Source organism: Quercus suber, unplaced genomic scaffold (genome assembly GCF_002906115.3).
Source record: "Quercus suber isolate HL8 unplaced genomic scaffold, Cork oak 2.0 scaffold_345, whole genome shotgun sequence".
Classification (NCBI taxonomy): Eukaryota; Viridiplantae; Streptophyta; class Magnoliopsida; order Fagales; family Fagaceae; genus Quercus; species Quercus suber.
Window position 1 is genome coordinate 405,422 of NW_027069797.1, and position 21,308 is coordinate 426,729.

Genomic DNA, 21,308 nt, shown 5'->3' on the forward strand with positions numbered 1-21,308 from the left:
ATGGGACATGGACATGCAGGTCTGGTTCCCATGGATGAGCCAATTCCCTTGCACTTGCCACTCTAGCAGCAACCTCTAGCAAGGGTGTAACTAAGAAGTTTTGTTTGCGGGGGCCAAAGTAAAACTATCATATTGATTTGTAATTCAAGAAAAACTCAAACCCATGACATACATATATACATACATGTCTTTGTGCATTAGTTTTAAAAGAAAAAAAAAAAATCTTAAACCCAAAGTAAGTCATAACTTGTATATAATATGCAAGATTGCTGTTATTTTATTATTAGTGTAATTTTTATCAACACTTAAAAAGACTAACAAGCTAAACACAAGATTGAGCATTGTAAGGTCAATTTTATCAAGTGTTTCTCTAATTCTTATGAAAAATCATAAATCCGTAACATTTGTAGAAATTAAATATCAGTATATAACAAACTAGACTATATTTACAATTACAATAAATTCTATTCATAGAAATTAAATATAATTAAATAACTATAAGAAACCATAAAATAAATAGATTAAATTCAAATGGATAGAGATACGTGCAACTGGAGAATATATATATATATATATATATATTTATTAACTCATAAGTAGAGAGTCTTGACTACAATTATTTTTCTTTAAAGCAAGAAACAAGCATAAAACATCACAGTACTACGGGAAAACAACAGGGTCTGTTTTGTAACAACAACCTTCTTTTAAAGTGGGATAAACACGCCATTAGTACTAGTTGGGCAAGGTTTATTCTGATAAGACAACAAAGTTTTTGGACAATCGATGAAATTCTATGCTAAATTGTCAACGCAGATGTTGATTTCCATAAGCATGCTTGCTCTGCACCACAAGCGTGGTTCAAATCTAGTTTTGCTTGTAATTGCTGCAGAGATATCATTGCCAGTGTAAGCCTTTACTTTTGATGGTGTAATGTTGGCTTCGGCCAAATACCGAAGCAGATCTACCGAGTTTTTCAATTCTAGGGTGGTCTTAAAATATGAGAATGCATCTAACAATTTCTCAAAGCACATTCCGTGCGCCTCCCATTTATGGCTCCAAAACTGTTTATCATCCCCATTCAAATTAGGCCACTCATGTTGCAACTCGCTCATCAATGGTGTGATCTGCAATACTCATATCAAATCACAAATGTTCAATAATGATTTTTTTTTTTTTGAAAGTACAAATAAGCAATACACTTATACAAGCACATAAATATGCAAGAGTTTATCTAAAAACTTACCAAGTTAATGTCTAGAGTGCCTACATGGCAAATTATCTTCTAGTTTGTGGTGGAGTCACTTAGCCACAGACCATGTCTGGTGAAGTTTATAGGAGACGGGATTGTGCAATGTGATAGGCCATTGCAATAGGTTGGTGGCCACTGTAGGATGAGTTGGAAGTAATCAAAAGCAAAAGAAGCAGGGACAAATAGAGAGAGAGAAGAGAAACAAAACAATGAACCTATTTTTTTTTTTTCTTAAGCAAATATCTGATCAATCTCTTCGAACTAAGGTCTATTTATAGGCAGCCTTCCATACTGTTAACGATGCTGGGACGAGTATGTTCATGGAGCCCATCAATTAAGTTTCACTTGTAAATAGGATTACTTGTTGATCAAAACTATTTAAATAAATCTTTAAAGAGTAGAGAAACATCTTCAAAATTTGCTTTGAATTGATGTAGTGAAGTAGCTCGTTTTTGAACTTGAATTTGATATATATATATATATATATATATATACGTGGTCTGTGACTAAGTGACTCCACCAAAAACCAAAAGATAACTTGCCTTGCAGGCACACTAGACATTAACTTGGTAAGTTTTTAGATGTAGTAATATAAGCTCTTGCGTATTTATGTGTTTGTATAAGTCACTACAAGAAGAAGAAAAAAAAAAAAAAAACCCTATTGCAACAAAAGTTTTTGTTGCAATAGTCAAATTGTTGCAATAAACCTCTATTGCAATGAAAAAATTTTGTTGCCTACTATTGCGATAAAGTCTATGACAATAGACTATTGCAACAAAAATTTCGTTGCAACAGAGTTTTGTTTTAATAAATATGTTGCAATAAATTATTATTATTATTATTAATATTAAAAATACTTTATTGTAACAAAAAATATTATTGTTATAATTTGTTGCACCAAAAGTTTTGTTGCAATAGGTTACCACAATAGTAATATTTTTTCAATAAAGTAAATGCTCTTTTCGTCCCTACATTTTGGGGTCATTTTTATTTTGGTCCCTATATTTATATTTTACCACTTTTAGTCCCTAAACCAATTAATGCGTGACATTTAAGTCCTTACCGTCAGCCAACTAACAGGAAAAGCTAAGGTGGCAGATGGAACACTCTATTAGCTGACGTGGCGATTAAAATATTATTAAAAAAAATATTATTTGGTATTTTACAATTTAAACAAAAAAAACAAAATAAATTAAAAAACAAAATTAAACTCAATCCCAAGACCCAGAAAAATTAAACTCAATCCCAGGACTTCTCAAACCCAGATTGGTCTGTAATTTCCTTATATTTTGTTTTCTTTACTCTATTTAGTACCAAAAAAGCTGAGACCTTCCAAATCTGAATCTTAAATCAGTGTAAAGTCTTCTCATTTTTTGGTTGTCTATGATGAGTCCCATTTTTAGTGTCGAATTCCATCTGGATTTGAAGTCTAATCCCAGTTTTCCTTGTCTGCAAAGCCATCAGAGTCCACATATTTGATTCTTTGCCTCAACTTGATCATTGACAAGAGAATCGCTTCTTTTTTTCAATCTAGGTATTGAGAAAGTCACTTCATTTATAAGTCTTGTAACCTCTTTCTACAAGATTTTTAGTGTTCACATCTGAAAAGCTTGAAACTAAAAATTTCTCTATGGGTTTGGGTTTTGATTTGTGGAGGAGGAGCATGACTGATTTGGGTTTGGATTTTGAGGAGCGAGACGTGTAGGTTGTGATTTGGGTTTTGGTGGTGGTCGATCTGAGATTTTGGGTTGTCACAGTGGACATCAGCGTGGGGTCGTGGTGCTGTGGGTGGACCTAGGTTCGTGGGGTAGCAAATTAAGGTTCTCTCTTGATGCGGAGAAAACGATGGGAACAATGGATTTCGTTGGAAAAATAATCTTGACCTGGGTGAGAGAGAACGATGGCGTTGGAGCCCCGGATCAGAGTGATTGAGGTCGCTTTGCATGAGGAGTTTTCCGCCGGAGAAGGAAGGTAGAGAACATTGGTGCTTTTGTGTTGTTGATGGCAGATTTGGGTTTGTTGATGGTGGATTTAGGTTTGTTGACAGTGGATTTGGTGTTGTTGATGGCGAATTCTGGGTTTTTTTGTGTTTTTTTTTTTTTTTTTTTTTGCCCTTGATGTTCTGGGTTTGTTTGTGTTCTGGGTTTGTTTGTGTTCTGAGATTTTGCCCAAATTGTACTGTGTTTATTTTTTTTATTTTTTATTTAATTTTTTATGTGGATTTGTATGAAATTTTGCATTGTTCTGGGTTTGATTGTACTTGGATATAGGAAGAACATGAAGAACAAGTTCTTACACGCCACACTCAATTACGCCACACAATCTATAGGGGTTTGATTTTTGGGATTTAATTTTGTTTTTTCATTTAATTAAATTTTGATAAATTAATTTTTTTAATTTAGATGCTGACATGGAAATTTTTTAATGTCAAAATAAAATTTTTAATTATTATTTTATTGTGCTGTCAGCCACGTCATCATTTTTTGTTAGTTGGGTGACGGTAAGGACTTAAATGTCATGCGTTAATTGGTTTATGGACTAAAAGTGGTAAAATAAAAATGTAGGGACCAAAATAGAAATGACCCCAACATGAAGGGATGAAAAGAGCATTTACGCCTAAAGTACTTCTAGAACTTATTGCAACAAATCTCTTTGTTGCGATAGGTCACCGCAATAGTATTTTTGTTGCAATAAACTTATTGCTATTATTTACTATACAATATTAACAATACGGAAGGCTGTATTGCTGCCTGTAAATAGACCTCAAAATGAAGAGATAGAGCATACTTCAAATATTTGCTTTAAGAAAAAATGAGGTTCTTTGTCTTGTTTCTCTTCTCTCTCTTTATTTCTCCCTACTTTTTTGAATTTGATTACTTCCAACTCGTCCTACAGTGACCACCAACCTATTGCTATGGCCTTTCACATTACACAAACTCGTCTCCTATAAACTTCCCCATATGTGGTATGTGGCTAAGTTACTCCACCAAAAACCAAAAGGTAACTTGCCTTGTAGGCACTCTAGACTCTTGCATATTTATGTGTTTGTATAAGTCACTACAAGAAGAAAAAAAAAAAAAACCTATTGCAACAAATGTTTTTTGTTGCAATAGTCAAATTGTTGCAAAAAACCTCTATTGCAACGAAAAAATTTTGTTGCCTACTATTTCGATGTAGTCTATGACAATAGATTATTGCAACAAAAATTTCGTTGAAACAGAGTTTTGTTTTAATAAATATGTTGCAATAAATTATTATTATTATTATTATTATTATTATTATTAAAAATACTTTATTGTAACAAAAATACTGTTGTTATAATTTGTTGCACCAAAAGTTTTGTTGTGATAGGTTACCACAATAGTAATATTTTTTGCAATAAAGTACTTCTGGAACTTATTGCAACAAATCTCTTTGTTGCGATAGGTCACCGCAATAGTATTTTTGTTGCAATAAACTTATTGCTATTATTTATATTTTTGAAATCTATATTTTTTTCCACTAAATACATCATATTTAACCTGTTAACAATATAAACATATTTTCACAAAATCAACACAAAAAAAAAAAAAAAAAAAACTACAAAAGACGCAAAATGTATTATACTTCATCCATACTCAATGTATATATTCAACCACATAAATTCATTATCGTAAATCATCAATATACAACTAGTTGAATTAATATAATTTGTAGGTTAAACATGTTATATTATAAGTTTAAATTTCCTCTTTTTCAACTTCTTTAGCAGTAGCTTGGACTAAATTAATATCACCAAGTACACAAAAATTGCTTTCCATGTTCAGCCACTCTTCCAATAGCTTTGTTTTTTCCTATTTCAACTCAGATGCATATGTTCTGTAGTAGTTGATGGCTTTCTCAAAAACCCCTAATATATAGAAAACAAAAGGAAAGTGTTAGAGCTTGTTTCATTGGTGATGAAATTTAAAATAATCAGATTATCCGCAGTCTTTTACTCTAGTTTGTAACCAAGTTAAACAATACACAAGAAACGGGCCCAATTAGCAAACAACTTCAATTATGATTCAAACCAATCCAAAAAAGAGAGGCATTTCACACTTGTTAAAGAAATATATGAGAAAAACAGGCAAAACTTATATCTAGGTTGTTTACACAGATTCCCAACATGTAAAACCTTGCAAAGTAATTTTGTTTTACACTTTCAAGCAAGGCTTCATATATTGAATTTTACCACAGAGGTAAATATTTCACATACACTACAAAAAAAAAAAAAAAAAAAAAAAAAAAAAAAAAAAAAAAAAAAAAAAAAAAAAAGGAAGAAGCCCTATAGCCACGTTTTTAAAAACACGGTTATAGATCATAAAAACGCCACGTGTTTAAAAAGTGGCTTCTTTTGCCTACTTTAAGCCGCGTTTTTTAAAAACGCAGCTTTATCCCGTCTGTAGCCGCGTTTTTGCAAACACAGCCTAAGACCCATGTGTTTTGTAGTGTTAAATTGTTACAAAGTTTCATTAATGTTGGTGAAAATGAATGAAACTGCCATTGAATCCATTTGATGGGGTCTATATTAACCAATCTTTTATTATTGTGATAATTATATTAGCCAATTTCCTATCAAATATATATATATATATATATATTAATAAGGGTAACTTTGAAAGTTTGATAAACTCATTCACATGAAGCAAAGCTGACAGTCCTGACGAACCTAACAACGACGAACCCGACGACCTTGCTTGTGCCTTCATAAACGACGACACCATAAAGCCAACGGTTCCACCACAAGGCTGACGGGTGTGCCTCGAGATCAACGACACTTGAATAAGACGACCAAAATGCATAGAAATGATAAGAAGTTGACGGAAGGAAGTTGAAGGGGATAAGTAAACCTTTGACGAGTCTGACATGGCCTTGCTTGGCCTCCACGCATTAATATATATAAGGAAACATCTTATGCTCCACGACTAACCCTAATTGAGGGAATTCCTACAAGAAAAGGATCTCGCAAGATATGCATAGTAATGAAGATTTTCAGTACAAGGAAAAACCCTTTATACCAAGGAACGAATGTTAACCCTATCTACTATAAAAACCCCAAAACCCTCACAAACCAAGGTATGCATAATTTCTCCAGCTCTAACACTCTAGAGTTGTGAGTGAAGTTTTCTAACTAAACCTTCGGAGGGTCTTTGGCTGATACCACACTGGTACTCTCTTAAGGTCTTCTTTTTTTGTATTGTGCAGGTAGGGGTGGCAATTTTTATCCATATCCATAAACCCCGCCCATTACCCACCTTATTTGGATAAGTCTTAACCCAACCCATTTAAATATTTGGGTTAAATGGGTAAAGACCCATTTGGTTAATTAATTAAATGGGTCTAAATGGATAAATCCACTAATACCCACTAAATCCATCTAAAATTTAAAATTAAATAAACTCACAAATACCCACTAAACCCTTTTACAATCTAAAACTTACCTAAACAGTATATCCCTAAACCCTTTCCCTCAGATTTTCCCAGTAACCAAACAAAAGTTTTCGAAAATTTTGGGTTTGGGGTTTTCAAAGACAAAAAAATTTCGAAACTATATCTCGCGATCTGAGCCGAGATCGATGTTAGTGCGAGAGGCACTTTGTAGTACTAGAAGAATTGGTTGAGAAAGGAGAGGAGGTCACACGCTAGGGTTCTTAGAATCCATGTTTGAAATGTGAAGCTTGGGAGAGAAGTGTCGTCGGTGATCATAATTTTGGGTTTGGGGCTTTTAGAGACAAAAAAATTTTGAAACTACATCTCGTGATCTGAGCCGAGATCGACGTTAGTGTGAGAGCCTCTTTGTGGTACCAGAAGAATTGGTTGAGAAAGGAGAGGAGGCCACATGCTAGGGTTCCTAGAATCCATGTTCGGAATGTGAAGCTCGGGAGAGAAGTGTTGTCGGTGATTGGAACCGTCAGAGCTACTTACTCAATCAGAGAGTTCTTGATGTTAGATAGAATTTCCGGTGAGCTCGAATCGGAAGCTCGTACTGTGCATTATGAGTGGAAAGAAGTTTTGATGCTTAGCTTACTATTTGGAGAAGTGGAAAGTTGAAGGGAAAAAAAAAGTAAAGGAAAAAGAAAAATGAAAATGAAAATTTTACTGAGTGGAGCTTTGATTTGATCGTTAGTGCTCATCTTCTCTTTCTTCTTCAAACAACTATCATATTTTTAAAAACTTGGACCCAAAAAGAATGGAACTTTTTACTTTTGGGTATTTAAGGGAATTTTGGTAATTTTGAAAGTCAATAGGGTATTCAACTATAGTTTTAGAAGCATTTGGGTCATTTTGGGTTAAATGGGCGGGTTACTAATTAAATGGGTTGGGCGGGTAGTGGATAATTAATTTATGTATAAACGGGTTATAAATAGATAAATGGATAATTACACATCCAACTCATTTATGACCCAACTCGCCCATTTGCCACCTCTATGTGCAGGTGTAGTCTTGAGTGCATGAGGACTGTGCGACTTATTGACGATTTTTGGCATCATCATATATATATTAGCCAATCATTTTTTTTTGGTAAGTTATACTTTTTTCCGATACAAGAGCCAACAAAGAATAAAAAAAATTAAATACTTACTTTCCCTTAAAAAATAAGTTAGATATATCTATATATATATATATATATATTTATATGTTCTTTTCAACAATTGCACAATGACGTAACCATCAACACATTATCTTTCAATACATTGTTTATGGTAGCTGTTTAATCCATGAATTCACATTATAAAATAGAAAAAAGTTTAATTAGATTGGCATATTTGATCTTGAATGTTTCAAGAATGAAGAAAAAGCAACCTGATTTGAGGAATATTAGCAATGATCCTAAAGCGTTACGCAAGAAGTTTGATTAAGTTACGCTTCATGAAAAAAGTATAGTGCCACTGAAAACCCTCTTTGTAAAACTAGAGGGAAAAAATTAATATATATTTTACTCCGAATGGGAGGAGGAAGAAAAGATTTCAACTAGTGGCTCGCATCGAAATAAGGTGTCACAATTATTTAGGTCTGCATCATGCACAAATTAAACAAAATCTCAGCAAGATTTTCTTCGCTAGCTCTTTTTGGTAACTTTTGCCTTAACTTCATTTTTTTTTTTTTTTATACAAGATAAAATTATACTCTAGCCTAATCTATATGTATATGTGTGTGAGTCTCCTTCTTGTAGATTTGAACCCCGGCCCTTGCCTCCCATACTCTACAAGCACTTATACTTGTGGAGTGACCATCACATCAAAGGTGTGCAGTCCCTTAACTTCTTGATAAGATAGACCAGATACTTTCTCTACTTTTTAATGTTTGTTTCTTATTGAAATGTAACTCATTATTACATTTAGTTGATACATTGTACTATTATTATTATTAGAAGTAGGTTAAAAACCTTATAACTCAACTTGTATCTCTTACTAGTAGGCATGGGTATCATCTAAAGATTGTTAGAAATAGGTTAAAAACCTTATAAATCAACTAGTATATCTTACTTTTTCCAACAAATAGGGGTGTGCATGGGTCGGGTTGAGGGAATTTTTTGACCCGACCCACCATGGTGGGTCAAAAAAAATTCAACCCAACCCAACCCATCACATAAGTCCAACCTAACCCACATAGGTCGGGTTGGGTCGGGTTGAACCCATGAGTTTGACAAACTATTATTATTATTATTAAATTTATTAAATATATTATTATTAGTATATATTATATATTTTTTAAAATATATAATAATATTATTAGTATATATTATATATGTATATAAAATATATTATATATAAGCACTTATAGTATATAATATTATTATTAGTATATATTAAATTTATAGCTGATTTTTTTTTTCTACAATTGGCTATCTATATGATTAATTTAATTAATTAATTTTTTATGTGAAAACACTTTGGAAGAATATTGAACATATTATATAACATAGTTTTGATTAGTTGAGCTTGAGTTCGTATAGTTTCAACTCATGATTTTTAAAGTGTGTGTTAGTGTTTATTTGAGAATAGTTTATTTAGTTTTTTGTTGAAAGTATTGTAATAAAATGTAAAGGTTAAATAAAATAAATTGGTGACTAGGTGAGACTTGCAAGTGGTAGAAAAAAAAAAGTTGGTTAAGTGAATCCCAAAAGGGCACTTAGTGTGTGTTTGGATACTAATGAAAAATTAAAATTATTTTACTATTCAGCTTATTTTTGCTACTGTTTATGGGCCCCATTACACTTTTTGGTATTATTCATAGGCTCGGTTGTACTATTTCAACTAATTTTTGCCTTTGTCTACAGTACTTTCAGCAATAAATTTTCAGTTTCAGCAAAATAAGCGGTATTCAAACAGATCCTTAGTTTTTTTTTTAATAAATTGATAATCGAGTAGTGGAAATTTGAATAATGAATGTCTCATTGAAAATATCAAGAAGTATCAATAAGTTGAATTACAAAACTCTTAACAAAGTGTTTATTCATAGCGGGCATGTTGAATATATACATACACACACACACACATACTTTAAGAATAATGATGACGATTGTTGGATATGACCTTATTTTATGAATGAAACTTCAAATCAGAGTTNAAATTTATAGCTGATTTTTTTTTTAAAAAATTTATTAAATATATATTAAATATGGGTGGTTCGGGTCGGGTTTGGTTTGACAGGTTTGTAATTTTATGACCCACACCAAACCCGACCTGTTATAAAAAAAAATTTGTGACCCAACCCAACCCACCAAGTCTTAAAAACCGACCCAACCTGACGAGTCGAGTTGGGTCGGGTCAGGTTTGACGGGTCGGTGGGTTTTCTGCACACCCCTACCAACAAAGATATCTAGAGTTCAAATCATTCCTCCTCAAACTATCAAATAATCCAAAAAAAAAAAAAAAAGAACTTATTGCTAGAAGTACTATTATTATTATTATTATTATATGAAAATTTTGTGGTTGGTGAACACTTCCCAAACCCAAATAAAAGATCTTTTTATACTATTTGGAATCCAAAATTAAAAATTTAAGACTTCAGGATTTGAATGCTACCATACTACAATTGGCTATCTATATGATTAATTTAATTAATTAATTTTTTATGTGAAAACACTTTGGAAGAATATTGAACATATTATATAACATAGTTTTGATTAGTTGAGCTTGAGTTCGTATAGTTTCAACTCATGATTTTTAAAGTGTGTGTTATTTTTTTTTTTTTTTTTAATTTTTTTATTTAAATTAAAATTAAAATTAATGGTTTTCAAAAAAAGTAAAAAACTTTTATATATATGATGATACATGAAAACCAGTAGGTCGAATGTTCCGAACTTCCATGCTGGTTGGATGACCTAAAGAGAAAAAGAGAAACTATCATGGGTGATTGAGGTGAACCGATCAAGAACACTCCAATAGTTAAATCAGTTTTCTCTTTAAAATACAAGGATAATAAGTGGATAAATAGTGAGAATGTACCTTCGTTGGATGAGGCTTAGTGCCTTTTATAATGAATTTAGAGGGGGTCTACTTGTTATATGTCACTAACATTGTTAGAGACGTATGGATTTAGTAGGGAGGGTGGAGCAAATTTCATGAAATTCACCCCACGATCTGAGATGAAAATTTTTGTGTGTTTGAGATTATGAAAAACACTCAAAAATTTACTAAGTATTTATTGGTGTCCAAACTTTCTTGTGGTATAGACAACCAAGTTATCCTTAGATGGCAAGATTCTCCTTGGACGACAAGTGATATGTTTCAAAAACATTTCAAAAAGTCAAATTCCCGCTTTCTGAAAGAAGGCAAAAAGCTGATAAAAAAAAAAAAGAAAAAGAAAAAGAAAAAAGAAAGAAGGCAAAAAGCACTCATTCGGGAGAAAGAGAAAATATCAGCTAAGAGCATGGACGACGTTGATAGATTGTTCGAGTGCTTCAAGTGTGGCGTCTCTCCTCCCCGTAAGCTCTCTCTCTTTCTCTCTCTCTCGTCTGAGAAAACATAACAAATTTACACATTTATCGTTTTCCTACACTTTCTCGCCATCCAAACAGTGCGTTAAGTTAGTTTTATTTTGTTGTTTTCTCTGTTTACTTACAATTTTAGATTAGGGGGTTTAGGGTTGAAGGACATTGATTTTAATTAGCGGTGATAAAGTTCATTATACTGGATTTCTCTATGTTGGTGTCGATTGGGCATTATATATATGTGTGTGCGTGCTCGTGGGTGTGTATTTATTTATGTATGTCCATAGGACGTTCGTATTAGTATGTTATGATTAGCCATATGCACTGAATTGAGTTGGTTGATACTTGATATGTATTGTTAATTTGATTTATATGAGTTGGGAATGAAAGAGGGTTGTAGTTACCAGAAGCACTCAAATTTTGTGTCCAGTCCTTGCACCTTTTGGAATTTTCACGGCTGTGTTGTCTTAATGCGTGTTCGAACTTTACTATTTTGTCTAAAATTCAATATCTTTATGGTCCATTTGAATTGAGGGAGAGGAAGTGGGAGTAGAGTGGAGTTGGCCAGAAATTAGCCTATTACTGGCCAAATTTACTCTACTCTAGTTTCTGGCCACTCTACTCTACTCTCCTCCACTCTCTCTCAATTCAAATGGGCCCTTAGGGATTTCAGTTTCTGCGATTTCATGACAATTATTTCCTTATGTGACTTGTTCTCATGATTGTGAGAATTTGTTGGTACTTCTGTTTCAGAATCTGCTTTTAGAGAAAGAAAAAGAAGAAAGAACAAATTGAAGCATGGGAGTTCAACACAAGAGGTCTCTACATCTCCTGGCATTCCATCTTCAGGATCAGCTGGACAAAGACCAAAAAAAGCAAAAGATGTACAGCTCTCCATTGAGAAAGTATGTACTATGCATTGCTTTCATTTCATGCTTTAATGGTGAATTCTGAAAGTGCAGTCCTTTTGTACTGGTTTGTTGAAAACAAATGCTCTGATGTTTGTTCTACTGCTCAGATCACTAAATTATATATTTATTTGTTTATTGCTTCAGTTTGATACAGCAACAGTTAAAACCAACAAAAATAATCCTGGGAAGCAGTTCTCTCCTATTGTATTCTATGGGTCTCCAAATGGTGTGCCCCCAAAGAGACCATCCAGTTTGTTGCAATTATTACATCAAATACGTGTTGATCTGAGTGAACAAAATAAATTGAGCACGAGGTATTTGTGCAATCCTATTCTTCCCTTCAATTGGTGCCTTTCTTATACTATAATTTTTAGTTTCTTACCCTATGACTTGACCCTGGTCCTTTGTTTTTAAGGAAGGAAATATGGCTACATTTCCTAGGCAGGATGAAGCAATGAAGTTTGCCAAAGGGCACATGCAGGTTCGGGTTTTTAGTTATCAAGATCACTTTTCTGGACAACGAAGGTTCCTTGTCTCTACATATAAGGAGTTCTGGCAAAGGTTGTCTTTACTATTTTTGTCCCCCCCCATAATTATTTGCACCTAGTAACTATTTGAGGTTCTTTCCTTCTCAATGTGTTTCTACTGCTGTTTTGCTCAATTTCAGGTACAAAAATATGGATTCCAAATTCCATCATCATTATGAAGTGATTCAGGAGGTAACAACCCTATGAGAAATAGTGTGAGACTTATAAAAAAAATAAGTGTGAGAATTTGTGAGTAAATTTTCTGTCACGTCCAAAAGTTTGTAACTATTCTTCTTCCAGGGTTTACCATGCCACCTTTACTTTGATTTAGAGTTCAGTAAGAGAGTGAATGCAGAAAAGAACGGAGGTGAAATGGTTGATCTCCTGATATCAGTCATTTTTGAAGCCTTACTTGATAAATACTCCATTCAAGGAAACCTGGAATGGATAGTAGAGCTCAATTCCTCCACTGAAGTTATGTTAGTCTAGCACATGCTAAAGTCCCTAATTGTCTTTGTGTGATGTCCTTCATTGATGTAGATTATGAAATTTAGTCAGCAACATTATAATGTACGATTTAATCTGGTTAATTTTGATTGATAAAATTTCTGAATTGCTCACAAACTAGTTATCCTTTCTTCTTCGTCATTTCTTTGCATGATGAGTTGTATCCAGCAAGTCTAAATCAAGCTCTCATTCTGAATTGAGATATAAATTTGGGATGAGTTCTGAATTATTTGTTTTCGTTATAATTGGGATATGATGAGAACAATATTTTTGGTCTAATTGGACTCATTTAATTAATAAATATATGGTAGAATATAAATTTTGACAAAATTTTGCTTTGTTGTTTAATTATTGTCCTTGACAATGCCAATATATGCCATATGTTTTGCAAGAATAGTTTGTGAGTGCTAATATTGTTTTCCTTTTTCTGAACAACAGTCACAGTTGTTTTTTTTTTTAAATGATTTGTTTATGTGAGGAAATTTTGCTGTTGAACATCAATGCTCTTTATAAGCTGGATGCATTTCTATCTTGAAAGTCATAGAGCGTGTTTCCTTTATTGAACCAGTATCAACCATGGAAGAGACTTGAAATTGACATTAAACTTCTGAATAAGTTGCAGGTGTAGATCCTAGTGGTTACCCATGATGTAAAAACAACGTTTCTTTTCCCTTACATCTAGGGTGTTAAAAACAACATTTTCTTTTTCCCCGCATCTAGGGTTTTAAAAATTGGTAGTATTCAGCCTGTGATTTCTTCCTCTTCTGTTATAATTATTAATTTGTTTGCTGCAGCAAGTTTTAAGTTGTTGAAGAACCAAACAAACACGTCCATATGTTTTTGGAGTTAGCATATATTAAGCAAAAACTGAATGGCTTGGGCCACTGGGTGTCTAGTCCATTCTTTGCCCTGTGCATGTGTGTTTGTGTGTGTGTGTGGGTGTGAGAGAGAGAGAGAGAGAGAGAGAGAGAGAGCAATTTTCCAAGGAGAAGTTATAGTTGTATGGTCAATTTGTCTCATATGGGTTTTTGATTATTTATAAGATGTAAAGTATTCTGTATTGCATTTAATTTATCGTGAACTTTGTAGATGATAGTTGAGATACTTGTGTTCAGAAAAGTTCACTTGCCATTTAATTATTCGCATACCAAAGACTGCTTTCAAGGACAACTCACATGCAGGTGCATTTGTTGCCAAGGTACGCCTCCATGAGAAGCATATCAACGTTTTATCTAACAGTAGATGCATTGCTTTTGTTGCTAATTAAAGATGAAGTCAAGTATATATTCTTGTTAAAATTATAATTTTTTATTGCATCTTCCAATATTAACTATTAATTCCAATTAACCTAGTAAATATAAAGTTAATATATAATTTAGTTATGATGTCTTTATCATGAAGTCTCTTTTTTGACTTTTTATTTTGTATCATGAGTTATATAACACTCCAGCTCCTAACACTCCAGCTCCACCCACATAGGGGAGGGTGGGTGGAGAGTTATATATCCCTGTGATACAAAATACCACCACCTCTTTTTTGTTAGCCTGCTAGAATAGAATCTGCTTGAGTTACTAGAATCTTTTGTTCTCTTTTTGTAGAAATATCATTTCTTGTCACTATATGATGACATATTATCAGATATGCTCTCAGATTCTAAGTGCAAGGAAGAGTGATGAAAGATTTGAGAAATTTTTTGTGAGGAAAGATTCAACGTCCACTGAACCATCAAGCCAACTTTTTGTGGACACCGCTGTCTATTCTAGAAATCGTTGCTTTCGTTTAGCTCTATCATCAAAGGCAGGGAAGAATTCTGTGCTTTTACCTATGGGGCGATTCAAATGTAAGGACATGGTATGATATCTTCTTACTGAAGAACAATTTTGGAATGTATAATCTCAAAATAAGAAATATTATTCTCTCATTGCATTATTTATTATTATTATTGTTTTTTTTTTTTAATATATATATATATATATATAAAGCAATGCAGGAACTATTCAGATGCTTCCTCTCATTAACAATGGTGCTCTTTACATTAGCTTTCCTCTAAGAAAAAAGTTTGGTTACTGTTCATGTGAGTGGCATCTAGTTTTATATTTTCAAGCTCATCTGTGGCACCATGCTATTATGCACTCCTATGGTACTCAAAAGGGAAAACAAAGGTTTATCTTTGATGGCTTGGCTTCATTGATTTTATGTAGGTTCAGGTTTGTTTGTGCCTAGTAAGCAAGATAAGTTTAGTACTTAATATCACTCATACTGGTATTTGTCAAAAATTTATCTGTGCTTATTCCTTTAAATTTTAAAATATCATGTGCTGTTACTAAGTTTCATTGCTATGAAGATTTGGATGAACACTTGATGTATAGGATCATGTATCACCAGCGAATCCTTACAATAATATCCATCATTAGGGAAAAATGCTCATATACTCTCTAAACTTTCAACCACTGGCCAAAAGACCCCCTCAACTTTTATAATGGCCAATTTACTCCTTAAACTATTCATACCTGCCAAATTAATACATCCGTTACTTTGGTGTTAAAAAACTAATGTTCAAATCACGTGAGAAGCACACAAAAATTACAAAGGTGAATCAGCTCAGTTGGTAGGAAAAGAAAAAGCCAGGTTCAGAGAGAGGAAGACGATAGACCATGGAACCAGAATCTTGAACCGCCGTGACAGCCTTCTCCGGTGTCGGAGTTTTTGTCCTGCAATCGCCTTGCCACTAGTACGCTTTTTTTTTTTTTTTTCCCTACTCTCTGTTTTCCTAATCACAATCTCCATGTGCGAATTTTTGCAATTTTTTTTTGTTTGTTTTAATTTTTGGGCTTACCCTTTACACTTATCCAAGTGTTTCAAGACTTGTGGTGGATTGCGTAGAGCTAGCTATGGTGAAATTTGCATTTGATTAAAACTGGTTTTGAGTATGCTATACAACTGTTTGATAAAATGCCTAAGAGAGATATGACCAGTGTTCTAATGGGTTTTCATTGTTTGGTAGGATTTTAGATGGGTTTGCAATTACTTGAAAATAATGTTCATGGCCAGGTTTACGTGTGCATAAAAAATTTTTGAAAAGCTGTGGTTATATTACATTTAGTTTTCAGGCCTGGGGTTTGATTGCCCTGTTGGGCTTGTATTTGTGAAGTGTTGTTGCAAATGTAGCTGTTTGTGCTTCGGTGACATAGAGGGGGGTTGTTTTAAGTCTTGTTGCTCGACTATTGGTTGTGTGTCCAACTTTGTTTGAAGTTTTTCCTACTAGTTTTTTTTTTTTAATTTTTTTTTATCTATATTGTTTTATTTAAATGAGTAGACAAGTAAAATTATCTAGCTTGGAGGGAACAATTCCAAGGTGTTCTTTATATTGTTCTTTTTTTTTTTTTTTTTTTTTTTTTTTTTTGGCGATTCAAATGTAAGGACATGGTATGATATCTTCTTACTGAAGAACAATTTTTGAATGTATAATCTCAAAGTAAGCAATATTATTCTCCCATTGCATTATTTATTATTATTGTTATATATATATATATATATATATATATAAAGCAATGCAGGAGCAATTCAGATGCTTCCTCTCATTAACAATAATGTACGTTAGCTTTTCTCTAAGAAAAAAGTTCGGTTACTCTGCATGTGAGTGCATCTAGTTTTATATTTTCAGCCTCAACTGTGGCACCATGCTATTATGCACTCTTATGGTACTCAAAAAGGAAAAAAAAAGGTTTCTCTTTCATGGCTTGGCTTCATTAATTTTATGTAGGTTCAGGTTTGTTTGTGACTAGTAAGCAAGAGAAGTTTAATACTTATATCACTCATACTGGTATTGGTCAAAAATTTATCTGTGCTTGTTCCTTTAAATTTTAAAATATCATGTGCTGTAGCTAAGTTTCATTGCTAGGAAGATTTGGATGAACACTTGATGTATAGGATCTTGTATCACCAAGTGAATCCTTAAAATAATATCCATTATTATAATAAACATACCTGTCTTTTGAGTGGCTTTTTGGTATGCCTTATTCATTGACTGTTAGCGTGTGGTAATTAATCTTTTATGTCATGAAAGAACAGTGTGAGGAAGAGATGTTCATGGCATCATTGATCTGCAATATGGATGCTGATTGCGAGAAGCTTTTAGTCTGCAAAATGGAGTTTGATTGTGTCAAAACCCTGCTCTTTGAGACTGAGGTAGTTTTGGGCTTTGCATCTTTCATTGTCAAAATACACTAGAATGTTAGATATGTCTCATGATGCTTTTAAGGTTTTTCTTTATTTTGTTTTATTTATTTATTTAATTCATGGGTTTTACATGTCTGAATCTACTGTGAAGATGAAGCATAAACCATCTTTGGTCTGTGAAGTAGGTAGTTGCTTGAACATTTTGTATTGAAAATAGATCTATTTTACAACAGGAATTCCTTCTTTCTGCAGGAGAATCATAATATTGGAAATTATTACAGTGCCCCTCAAGAATTTGCATTGAGTGCTTGCACAAGTAATCTTACAACAACATACTTCCTGGGGAAGTCACCATTTCCAGCTCTAGACAAATTTGTAGAATTCATTGCCTTCCATTGGCAATGTCTCAGGTGCTACTGCTGGTTTAATACTATACTTTCAAGTTTCAATGAAGTAAAAGCATTTGATTTTTATTTTAATATTCGGAATTTATTTGTCTTGCTTAAAGCTTGATTGGGTCAGGAACTTTTTTAATAAGTTTATACATGGCTTTGAGATGATTCTCATTCAATATGATATATTTTTAGACTTGGTTTGCTTGAGATATCTGTCTGCACAAGTAATAGTACTCAGTCTGTCTTATCTCTGCTAAATTCACCCTTTTAACAGAAAGATTCTTTGCGTTTAATCCTAAGAATTTTTAGATGGTCTCACTCCTGCAGTTACTGTCATTCAAGTAGTTTTTTTATTTTTTATTTTAATTATAGTTTTGTGTATTATCAGCTTCATTTAAGGAATGAGGTTTCTTATCCAAAAATTAAAAATAAAGAACAAAGAATGAGGATAAATTGATTCAGCTTTTGATCGGTCTATCCTTTGATTGATTGAAAGAAAATCAATGTATTAAAATTTCTTTTTTCCCTGTATTTTGCCTTCACAACTCAGTGACAAAACAATGTATGTACATAATGCTGCCTTCTATATTTTGTTTATCACCTTGTTGATATTGTGATGTAATTATAGGAAAAATACGGAGCTGGTTTTGGTTCTCGGAATATGGACTGATGGTCTACAGCATGTCAAGAAATAGATACTGTGAGCGAATTGGTAGACAGCATAAAAGCAATCATGGTAATTTTCAATTTTTTTTTTTATATATTTTAATTTCTGCATCTGCTACCTATCATTAAACTGTCCTTACTCTTTGTCCTTTCTTCTCAATTGATTCTTGGCCTATTTATATCACTTTGTTTTGAAGAGCCCTTTTTATATCCGTACTTGACTTGGATCCACATCCCATCAAAGCTCTTGCTCTTTTGGTCATACTTATTATCTTCTTGCAAGAAGAATACCTTTATTTTTATTTATTTATTTATTTTATGACGTGGAACCTCACCAAGGCAAGGCCCTTTGGACCCACCCCAGGGGAGTAAGCCACGGATATACGACTCTAGCCACTAAAATACTTGAATTTTTATTTATTTATTTTTGCAGTAAACAAATATTGTTCCATGTTTTTCAATCTTATAGCTAATGTTTGAGGCATAGATACTAATGTGCATCAATGTTTTATTGGTTCAGTGATGTACATTGTTGACTTAAGAAGGGCTGTTTATTATCAGAAATGTTATGATCCTGACTGCAGAGGTGCATAAGAGTATTTTCCTTAAAATTTATCAACTTCAATATCCTCTTAATGCATGATTGATCATTTAACAAAGGGTATTGATGGCTTCAGGTTACCGATCTCCCTTAAGACCAATCCCGATCGATGTCATTCCTGATCCTTTGGTTTTCTTTGATTCTGATCAGACAATTAATCATGGTGTGTCAAGAGTTAATAACCTCAACCATCAATTTGTTGATAGTGATGAGGAACATGCTTTGCTTTACAATGATGAAAACATTACAGACAACTGCAGTAAAGATTCTTGGTGGGTTGAAGCCATAAGAGTTGCAGATGATATTGAAAATAAGAAAAATACAGTAGAGCTTAGCAACATGGTTAGTATATTTATGATGCTTATACATATTAGATTTGTTGCACTTTCCTACTGCCATCAAACAGCTATAGAATGTGTGTTTTTCTTTTTTGGTTTACTGCAGTAGTAGAACCTCTGACCCCACCCATTGCTATGCCTGTAGTATGTTAATGAGTTTTGATTAAACTGACACTTGCTCTTCCCATAAGAATAGGATGGAGAGTGTAGTCATGTGTTCAAAATGCATGATCACAAGTGATTGTGTTACTTAGCAAAAAAAAAAGAAAAAGAAAAAGGAAAAAGGTCAAACCATTTAAGCATGAGATAAATGAAAATGATGAAGTAAAAAATGTGCTTAGTGTTAGAAGTTCAAGGAAATAACTCCCATTCCCACTCCTTCCTGTCTTCCCCTTACCAAAAACTAGGAGCTTCATGTTTTAAATTTAGTTAATAGTGAGTGCAGCTATTTGTATGGGCTGGATGCGCATGTTTTGAGAAACAAATGGTTTATTCAAGGCAAAATTATTGGTGCATCGTGCATATCCCCATTCAACAGGATCAATGCAGTGTTTTTTGAATTTGTGGTTTGAAGTGCATATTTTTCTCATCCAATAACCAGACCATTGAATAGTAAATGCTCTTGGATGGTGGGACCTTGAAATTGTGAGAAATACAACTGACACAAAGCATAATGCATCTTCAAGCTTGCAAGAATTTGAACTATTGAACCCATGCAATCTTCACTTTTTTCTCTTGTAACCTTATCAATTTTTCTTCTTGCCAGGAGGAGAGAATTAATGATGAAGATGAGGAATGGTGGGTAGCTGTAGAAAGTACTGCATCCCAGGCCGAATTGAACCATTTCAACTGTGCAGGTTAGGGCAGTTGGTTGATAAACATTCTGGCCATGTATACCAATGCAGATGCATTCTCTCTTGAACAAAAGATTTTAGCGACTTCTGGCAACTCAACTAGAACAAGTGCTGCATTACCACTTAAACTGCAAGCCACGTTGGTATTCTACTATCTGGTGATCTTGCATGGAAGAATAGGTTTGTAGATCATTTCTCTTGGAATCTGATTGTTATGGGGAAAAGCAAAAATGTAATCCACTTACATTGTCAATATTTGGAAATTATATTGGTTCTTGCGAAATGATTGTATATATATGTATATTTGGAAGACATTTTTTTTAAATAAAAATTTTTACAACTGGCTATGAGAGCAAAATGGTATCTTTAAACATTTGCTTAACTAACATTCTTATACTTTTAGTTCAGATTGCAGCAACGTTAATACATAAGAAGGGAAGCTCAAGTCGAATGGAGTCTTTGATTTGATGCCACAAGTTAGAAGGTTAGTTATGCAGATGATAATGACAATTCTCCAGCAAAGTTAGATCGCACTCAGCTAATCAAAGTCCATGCTCAAGTCCTAAAATGGCTAAGAGGCCCCATTCTTATATTAGGTTCCATATTAAATACATTGTTTATTTATTTATTTTTTCCCTTGGGAAATACATGTCTTTTAGCTTTTACTACAATCTTTCTTCTTTTGGATAAGCTTAAGGATATAGGTTTAAACAAGATCTTGTTTTAAAATTTTGGGATATAATTTGATAATTAATCAATAGATGTTGTATGGTCCACGGCTATTCGGCCTGCATCGTGCTTATGACACGAATCCTAAATGGGCCCATCTTGCGTTGCTTACTAACCAAGCACCTAGCCCACTCCCTAGATGGGCTTGGTTCGAGCTCCCGGCCTTAACGAAATAGCTTCTACTATATTGAGGTCAAGGGATAATACCTTGAGAAAATTTGCTTGCCGAGCAATTATTGGCACTTGGTACAAGTTCCAAGAGAGTCATTTTAGTCACGAATAGTAGGTCCCATCTAGTCAGGAATATATTATTGAGGGACCTATCAACATGGGAAACCACCCTTTCATCGTGACAACCCCACTAAGGAAAGTCTATAAATAAAGATCAATGGTT

At 33.4% G+C, this 21,308-nt stretch overlaps 1 protein-coding gene across 1 annotated transcript; it reads left to right on the forward strand.

The window, feature by feature from the left end:
* The first annotated feature begins 10,909 nt into the window (after positions 1-10,909).
* LOC111999941 (uncharacterized) lies at positions 10,910-20,530 on the forward strand. Its single transcript, XM_065759885.1, is given in 17 exon segments — positions 10,910-11,201; positions 11,961-12,112; positions 12,263-12,432; positions 12,534-12,544; positions 12,547-12,679; positions 12,786-12,837; positions 12,946-13,119; position 13,835; positions 14,268-14,350; positions 14,791-15,003; positions 17,224-17,340; positions 17,584-17,721; positions 17,723-17,741; positions 18,355-18,462; positions 18,913-18,978; positions 19,070-19,335; positions 20,098-20,530. Coding segments are annotated over 17 exon segments (2,001 nt in total). The 5' UTR covers positions 10,910-10,999; the 3' UTR covers positions 20,194-20,530.
* The last annotated feature ends 778 nt before the right edge of the window (positions 20,531-21,308 follow it).